The following is a 9752-nucleotide window of genomic DNA, read 5'->3' as shown; positions in this document are numbered from 1 at the left end:
CAAATATCATGAAAAAAACGGTAGGGTGTCATTTTAATTGCAACAACACAATATTTTGAACCAAGAAGCGAAAACAAATAGCACAAAAAGGAAAAAGAGATTTAATAAATAAAAAGACTTAAATATAATTTACAGAAGTGTTTTTTTATCGAAAGATAATAAAGTTAGTACAAATACAATGCGGTTACGTACAAAAAAAAGAAAATAATTTTGATTTGCTTTAACTCACAGTTCGGTGGCAAGTAACAAATATGTGGCAAAAATATTAAAAACAATTTAATTTCAGTGGTATTTCGCGGTTGTAAAAACTATACAAGCCTAAACATACCAATGGCTTTTTTCTAAAAAAAACATTTCATAACACGTAGTAAGAATACCAAAGCCTATTTTCAACATATATTCATTAGTTTTCAATATTTAAAATGTCACCCACTTTGTATGGGCTGTGATATTCTTAGTACGTCTTTCTACAACCTCCAACCATTATGCTCCAAACATTGTATACCAGAAATATAATGTTTTGTACTCTTTAAGGATGTTACGTGACGGTTTCGACTTGACAAACCTTAACACCAGGGCAGCCTAATTTCACCTCCCAGTTTTTAAAGTGATTGGCGTTCAACTCTTTCTTCAGTTTTGCGAACTTTTCATCCGAGTGGAGAAGTACGATCGCACAGCCACCGCCGCCAGCGCCAGTTAACTTACACGCAAACCCGTGTGCTGACGCGATATTGTGGATTTCGCTTAGCTTTGGGTGCCCAACGCCAATTGCTAGCAGAAGGTGGTGGTTCATATTAATAAGCTCCTAAAGAGATTAGAAGTCAATCCCAGCGTTAAAAAATTGTTCACAAAAATTAGAATTATTTTTAGGCTCAGGGCTTAAAATTAAGCGTTCCAGAGCAATAAAATTTATTTTTTTAATTCATGCTTGAGCGCTTTTTAAATATACAATCATTGGGTGCAGGTTTTAGCTAATAGGCCTACACATGCTTTTTTTTTTACAGATGGCGAAGCTGATTTTAAAGAGTAGTCATACGCCAAAAAATAAAAGAAGCACATTTTCAGAGGTGTGCAGGTTCACCCTGGCGTGAACAGGGTTAAGTTTACTAGAACAGGGTTTCTTAAACTTTTTTTACCGCGGACCCCTTAATTTGTATTTGCTTCGCAACCACGGAAGGCAAGGAAGTTTTAAAAATGACGTCACAATATAAATAGACTTTCGAAAATATGCTAATGATTTAAGTAAAAAGGAGTCTAAATACATTCAGTGCTAAAACGTTTTATTTTTAATTAAATTATTTTCTTTAAAAAAATGATTATTTCTTAAATATGCATTAATATTTCAATGCGGCCTTCATGGGCCACCTAAAATTAGTTCACGGACCCCAAGGGGTTCATGGACCCCAGTTTAAGAACCCCTGTGCTAGAACCTTTAATTTATGATTGTTGATATAGTTGAAAGACATAGTCTTATCAAAATGACTTCAATAACAGTTCTTATTTATGCCCAAAGTAAATTCAAACTTGGGTTTTTGTACAACACGACCTAAACTAATATACACTATAAAGTGAAAATGATATTACAATTTAATTACGGTCAATTTTTATTTCAACTTCGTTTGGATAATACTACTGAGATGCAAATTGAATGCTTTCATAGAAAACTCACCTGCAAACTTTCACTTAGAATTTTTTTGTCCGTTCCATTCTGAAGCAAATTCTCTGCTTTGTTGCTTATTTCATGGATGCTGGACATAATGTTGTCCACAACTTGCTCATTCTAAACGAATGCACGAAAAAAAATTTTTAAATATCATCTAAACCTACATATAATCTGTAGGGAAACGAAGAAAAACAAATCTCACCTTTGCGTACTTCGCCTTAACGTTGGAAACCATCAGTTTGGTGTTTCTGGAAACACCGCTGTCCACAATTAGAAATCTCAGCTCAGGTAAACTGAAAAAAATCGTCATCTGGATATTTATGGATTCTGATAAACCATATAAAATGTTGTAAAACAGCCAAATTTTGTTTAATGCTTAAAACCATTTTTTTACCGGAGCTGCAATGTGCTCACTATAAGTATAGGTTATTGGTATAGCATCACAAGATAATTTGCACTAAAAGCATGCAATGACTTGGCGTCTACGGTTTTCTGAAAAAGTAATCTTACTAGGGAGAAAGCACTGCAAAAGACTGAAATGTGTGAATAAATTTGGTTGTGGTTATCACTGATACCACCACAGTATTATCAGATTGTTAAATTTATAACTTTTTATTATATCAGTAACCCCGACCCAATGATATCCGATATCCCTACTAGCCAATAAACATTTTAACAATATAGAACTTACCGGTGCTAAGCACATAAAAAAATAAAGCAAAACGGCTGAATAATCACAACATTACTAAAGCTGAATAATTTAATAGTTAGACCTTCTTGATTTCCTTCACTCACTTTGACAGGTGTCTAATCTTTCCTTGCTCATAAACAACAGCACCGCCATATGTTGACACCGAGTTGTCGATGCCAGAAGGAGTTCCATGAACTATTTGTTCCAAGCTAAAAGCCAGATCATTGATGATGGTCAAGGATTCTGAGTCAAGGTTGTTATCTATAAAGGAAAATATCTTATCAAATATGACCTATAGCAGGGGCGTGCAACTGTTTATCGCAGCGGGCTATAATGTATAACTATGATGGTGGTGCGGGCCGGACAATCGAACAACAGATATATTTTTTTAAACAAATTTTTTATTGGAAAATTGTGTAGAATCAAGTTACTCATTAAGCGATTAATGAGATGTGTGATATCTTCTCTCACCAGAGATCTTGTTAGTTTTGGCAGAAGTGCCAACTCGAAGTTCACTTAGCAAGTGCTCATCTGTGAGCTGATTCCTGAATTTTGTCTTGAACAGGCTTTCCTTTTTCGGCAATTGCTTTCGATAACTTATAGCCCAGTTTTGTAACAAGCTCAACGTCTTTCTTATAACAATGAAATACCTCTTGTTGTTTGCTCAAAGACTTTTTCAATTGCAGCATTTTGTCAACCCGCAATTGACCTAGAACGCTATCATAATTAGCAGAGTGTTTTTAACTATAGTGTCCCTTAGAAATTATACTCTTTTATTGCTGATATAACGTTTTGACAAAGCAGGCGAACTACATCTTGCTTGTTGAATTTCCACCTTTCATAATCAACCTTTCTTTTTTGCAGGCAAAACAAGGCAGTTTTACTACAATGCACACTATGACACAATAATGGAGGTTCGGACAGTGTGACGTAATACAAATTGATAAATGCCAATGATTCCGTTACAAATAACTTCTTAAACAGTGACAATTTTTAAAAAACAATGGGCTACTTGACGTAGTCTGTGCAGGCCACGTAAATAGGTCCCGCGGGCCATATGTTGCACGCCTCTGACCTATAGCAACCAATACCCACGAAGGGCAATAAACATTGTTGAAATTCTAAGCCGACTAGCCCTGCTGAAGTGCTACTGCCATCAATTTTATCATACTTATGATAATATTACTGGGTACCTTCAGAAAGGCTATTAGGGGGTCCCTAAAACACAGATAGAGCCCTGGTAATAATAGGTACTTGGTGATATGTGAGAAAAATAATAGCAACGCGATTGAAGAAAACAAAATAACGCAAAAGTAAAAAAGATTCAGGATTTATTCTCACCACTGAGATGAACACTCACAAAAAGTTGGCTGCAAATATATAAAAATTGAATTATCAAGGCCAGAAAAATCGGAAAACCCCATAAGACAACTGATTTTGGTAATGGCCTTCCTGAAAGCACCTTATATATTATTATAAGTATGTAATCATTGGTGAGTACTAAGTAAGCAAAGCTAGACCACAGTATAACCTGTGTGGATTTCATGACTTAGTTGCTTTGTCTGGACTGTTAATCCCCTTACATAATCAAGATACATCAGTCAACGATGCTATGGTTTTTCTTGACCAGCTTCTCTTAAGCTTACATAGATAAATTGGCTGTTTGGCAGAGGTTGTGAGTTCTAACCTCACCGCAGGCAAAATTTTTTTAGCATTGCCTTGCTATCACTACAATCCTAATGAGGCTAATAGGTTTCCGCAATCATTTGCAAAGGAAATAAAGGAGCAGTTAAGAAACTATTTTGATGATTTATAATATGCAAGGTGCAATACATAGCACACAATCATCTACTGATCAGGATCTTGTTAGTTACAAAGGTATGTTTTAGACAGCAAACATAAAAAGTGATTTTTAGATTTTCCAATTTCTGATCAATCCGAGCATTAACAACTAATTTGATGATTTATAATATACAAGGTGCAATACATAGAACACAATTATCTACTGATGACTTACCTTTAGAAGTTTTGACAATCCCCGCAAACATGAGAAAGGCAGTTGAAAGAGCAACCCCAAACGCTGATGACGACCCCAAACCTGCACCAATTGGAAGATTGTTGCTTGTTGCCGTGACAACAATGCAAGGAAAATCTAATTCAGCATCTGTAACGAACACCTAAAAAAACAAAAAAAATTTTTACAAGGTTTATGCCTTCCAAAGGGGTTGTTTTATTACAACAGGGCAGGGGTTCTTAAACTGGGGTCCATGGACCCCTTGGGGGTCCGTGAACTAGTTTTAGAGGGTCCATGAAGGCCTAATTAAAGAACTAGTGTATACTTAAGAAGTAATTCATTTTTCAAAAAAAAACACTTCAATTAAAAATTAAACGATTTTGCACTGAATGTATAGTTAGTTTCAATTTAACTTTCACATTTTTCGGACCGAAATAAACAGAGTTATGAAGTCTATTTATATTGTGACGTTATATTATGACATCATTTTAGGTCTTGCCTACCGGGGTCCATGCAAAGCCAAAAAAAATTTTAGGGGTCCGCGGTAAAAAAAGTTTAAGAACCCCTGCAACAGGGCAACCTTTTTCGCAGCAACCTGGAAGGGCAAACACATAACAGCGAAGCTTTAGCATCACTAATTTATTTGAATTTGTCAAACAAAAGCATGAATATGATGCAAATATCATAAATAAATTTGAATTTAATTATTGCGAGATGTGATCTCTTATCCTGGAACAACTGTAGTCAACGACCCAACCAATAGGTTGGCAAACATTGTATTACACTAATTTATGCGTCTAAATGGGATACAAGGTGTAAAAAATATTTCAGGTGAAATTATACTGATTTGAGTCATTTCAATCTAATTATAATTAATATAAAACAGTAAACATAAATGTATTGTCAAAATATATATAAGAAAACTTAAGCCTTCCTAGATTGAAAATTTCTTATTATTATTGTTTGCCTAAGTATTCAATTAAAATTTGAAGTTTGAGTAAATTTTTACCTTGAAGTGTAAACAAAATAACGGATATGTGATCAAACAGTCCATACGGATAGATGGTTATCTAGTCAAATGGACTGTTTTTTCAGGGAATTAGGCATTTTAGTTACCGCAGTGTTTAATAAGTATTTGCAACATATCGAAAATGTGAACTTCATTAATGTTAAACCATTGGTTACTTCGTGATTCAGATATCATCTTTAAACATATCTAAAATCCATAAAAAAGACTGATCTTAAAGTGATTGCATTAATAAAACTTAAACAAATATCACACAGTATAACTGTTAACTTGTTTCTGATGGAAAAACAGGTCCACCTACCTTGCAGTAACAAAACAAGCAAACCGTCAAAGCCACAAGGACCAGCTTGTCGTTTTGATGTGGCAAATTTTCTTCTGTGAATGTCCTGATTTTTTCTTTCCGCAAACCGGTGTCAGTTTGGCATTTGTTGCAGTCCTTGCAAAAGGCCCTCAGTTTGCTGGTGGAAAATGAAAGTGTCGCCAATTCCAGGAGATCTGACATTTCAAATGTGACTTCATCACTACTCGATGCTTTCACTTCCACCTAAAAATGGCAATTCATTGTATAATACAAAGAACCCCAAACATATTATATTCAACTCAATACAAAATATGTGTAATTGTGTATGTATACATACGAACATTATTTGGGTTAGGTGTGGGTTGCACTTGAGTTTGGGTAGGTTAAGCAATATTATTAAATAATAAATATATATATTTAATAATTTTCAGCCCACCCTAACCCACACAGTAACCGACACCAACCCAAATATTAAGCAGTGCAAAATAATGGTTACAATGCTGTGGTAGGATTTGAGACCAGCGCCAATAACTATAGTTATGTGCAAGTCGGCATTTCATGGCAAGTTTGGCGGTTAAAAATTTGGCGCTCCTTCGGTTATGCACATAGAAATTACCACACAAACGTTCTACAAATACCGCATACCACAACGCACATTATTTGGGTTAGGGTGCGGTATTTTTTTGTTTTGTTTTTTGCATACCTTTCTACGTGCAAAAGTGAAGGAGCCCCATATTTTTTTGTGCAACCCGAGATTTGGAATAATATTAAAACACTAAACCTCAACCACAGAACAAATTTCTGAAAATTTGCTCCAGGGCTATTAACTAGTTCAGGTTTGCACACAAACTGCATTAGCCAGTCAGGTGCACGGCCGAAAAAATCCGGGTGCACACTCTGTATTGCATACATTGCACTGTAAACGTATGTGCACAAGTGTTTCACACATTTGGGGTGTAGTTCACCTTTTTTGGGGGGTGGACTTTTTAAAAGTTAAAATAATTGCGGGCGCACTTGGCATACTTTCCACAGTAGTGCATCAGGTGTGTACTTGCAATAGTATGCCAGATTGGAAACTTTAGATTTTGCGCGGGGGAAACGAATTTGCAGCTTGAAATTGCGCGGCTGTAATGACATTTCTGCCCAAATTTGCGCGGCTGTAACAACGTTATTTGTAAAATATGCGCGTTTGAGCGATTTTTCGCGGTTGGCCTCATTATATGGGCCGAAAATTTATTTTCGGGACATATCTTGTTTTTGCCGTTATTCTTTTTTGGTTTCCTATGGTTTCCTATGGTATGTTTCAGACCGAGTTTTGTCCGAAGCTTTATAGAAAAAGTAGACATCGTAGAACCTTCAAATTTTCAGACATGGCGTAGAGTGGTATGTAGGTGCTTTGTAAAAGTTTATGAGGCTGCACTCCCAGGGGCCTTTGCTTGGGGGGTAAAAACCTGAAATATTGCGTTTTAGCACTTTGTAGCTAACGACAGCCATCTAGCAGCAGAAAAACTTTCATACAGAATTCGTTCATATTCGCTTGCTTTGTCCAGCTCGCGTCGCGACGAGGCGGCTGCTGGCATCCCTGCTGCGCCCTATTGTCCGGCGCGTGCAACATTTGTGTTGGAAGTGGCTTGCCTAGTAAAACTATGCACATGCGACTTGCCTTTCATAAAGAGGCCTCTCTAAGTAAAAAAACCTATTGCTCTTACAACACAAAATATTTTACCACCGCAAATTTAAATGCGAATCCTACAGGCAGTGTACACATCTCTGTTAGCACATGTTGTAATTGTTGCACCATTCAAACATATCAACACTAGGTCTAAGCAAATATAATTATACAAGGGCCGCAACAACAAAAAGCTTAAGTTTAACGCATTCTTAACGACGACGTTACAAAGCTACGTCATAACATGGCGTCATAAATAAATAAATCTTGCGTTTATTGGATTTAAATTGGCAAAACTTTCAATATAAAATGTGGCTTATTAGGCACATAAACGTGTTTGCATATTGCTCAAAACTACAGATTTAAACTCTGTTTCAACAGTGATTGCTCAGACCAAGGCATGGTAAAAATTTACACAGTAAAAGTTGGAAAAAGTATAGCAAACCATAGACATTAAATCATTTAGAGAGAATGAAAATATTGACTTTTTAAACATGCTAGCTGACCAAAATGTAATAACATGGCCGTAAGCATTATCTACGTAAATTTTTATTGATCAAATGTATGTTTCGATCATTTGCCAAAATCTACGCCATATTTGAACCCCCTTCGCTTCAAAGCCATAAGTTATTATATTATTATACACAACTTATAATTGTGTGTAGATATGTTGGATTGGAGTAACATACAGAACAGGTGCAAATAGCAAATATTCTCCAAATACGATGTTTCCAATATTCTCCAAATCGTATTTCATCGTATTGTCGCGGTAATACACAAAGAGGTAAGGCCGTGAATAAAGTTTCACCCACCGTACAATTAACGGAGGGAAGCATTTCGAGTAGGGATGTTCAAGGCAGAATATCGGCGACACATTTATAATGCTTGCTTTAAATGCGGCGTCAGCATTTTTTTGGGCGACCAATTACTTCGCGATAAGCTTCGCCTAATAATTAAGTGTCAATAGGGTGTATTTACCGCCGCAAATTAAATGCGAAATCTTAAGGCAGTCTACGCCTCTCTGTTAGCACCTGTTGTGCATCTTGCTCCAACCAGCATACCAACATCAGGCCTAAACTTATCTAGCAAAACTTTCAATTTAATAGTTTGCGTATTAGGCACGTAATAGTGTTTTTCATATTGTTTGAAACGACAGATTTAAAGCCTGTTTTAACAGTGATTGCTCGGACCAAGCTATGGTAAAAAATTACCTAGTGAAAGTTTGCAAAAGTATAGCAAACCATAGGCGTTAAACCATTTTTAGTCTTTAAGAAAATGATAATATTTGATTTTCAAACACGTAAGCTGGTCAAAATTTAATAAAATAGCCATATGCATTATCTAAGTAAATTCTATTTATCAAATATATGTTTCGATCATTCCCCAAATTCTACGCCATATTTGAACCCCTTTCGCATCAAAGGCATATTTTAAGTGGGGAAGTTTTCGGCCCATATGTGTTTTTGCTTGCAGAAACAAGTGAAGGAAAATGAAAAACAAAATATATAATATAAAGTACACAATGCAAAATATTAAAAAAAAATTAAAAAAAAAAAAAATTAATATAAAGTAAAAATTAAAAATAAACACTAAGCCCTGAAAATATATCCCCTGACAAAATATACAACAACCACACCCCCGTCTAGTTTTACATTGCTTTTACATAAAATGCGCGGCCGAGCGGCGCAGGGCTTACTTTCCAACCTGGATAGTATGCAGACCAGGTAATATAGAATAGCTACACATTATTTGTAAAAACATGCAACAGCTTTGTTTTATTCATAAACCACTGCAGTTAAAAATAGAGGTCTTTGGTCACAAGGCTCATCAGTTGCTCTTGTACTTACTTAAAATAAAATTAATATATTGTTCAAATTTTGGCGATCTTTCACTATTGTATGTGAAAAGTTATGCAAAAAAAAAATAATAATAATACCGCGTACCACAACGCATAATGTTTGGGTTAGCGTTTGGGTGAGGGTGGGTCAAGTAATATTATGTTTATTATTAATAATAACTTGACCCACCCTCAACCAAACGCTAACCCGCACCCTAACCCAAACAATATGCGTTGTGGTATGCGGCATTTGAAGAAAGTTTTTGTTTTATTAATTTTTACGTACAATAGTGAAAGAGCGCCCAAATTTTTGGCACACAATATACAAGCACCTGGATAAAGCCGTTGATAGCACACGCTATTGCCTTTCTCCCATACACGACAGCATGTTCACCATGTAGTATCACCTTTCCGGGAGCTTGAACTAATATTCTTTTATAATTCATTTTACATCACAATTATAAGAAGAATTGTGAAACTTGGTTTAAAAATAAAAAAACATGTTGTGGCGATGGTGGGTACGACGTCGTGAGTTCAAGGATATACGCAA

At 35.7% G+C, this 9752-nt stretch overlaps 1 protein-coding gene across 1 annotated transcript; it reads right to left on the bottom strand.

Moving 5' to 3' along the window:
• Positions 1-16: 16 nt before the first annotated feature.
• LOC146139311 (mevalonate kinase-like) lies at positions 17-9752 on the bottom strand. Its single transcript, XM_083392394.1, has 8 exons — positions 9535-9752; positions 5697-5939; positions 4372-4531; positions 2459-2615; positions 1866-1956; positions 1670-1780; positions 1431-1469; positions 17-805 (listed from the first exon to the last, which is right to left on the bottom strand). Exons 1-8 carry the CDS (start codon positions 9646-9648, stop codon positions 539-541), a joined length of 1182 nt encoding a protein of 393 aa, XP_083248520.1. The 5' UTR covers positions 9649-9752; the 3' UTR covers positions 17-538.

The sequence above is a fragment of the Ascidiella aspersa genome, chromosome 6, assembly GCF_963924565.1.
Source record: "Ascidiella aspersa chromosome 6, kaAscAspe10.2, whole genome shotgun sequence".
In the NCBI taxonomy this organism is placed as follows: domain Eukaryota; kingdom Metazoa; phylum Chordata; class Ascidiacea; order Phlebobranchia; family Ascidiidae; genus Ascidiella; species Ascidiella aspersa.
This window is presented reverse-complemented; position numbering and strand designations above follow the sequence as displayed.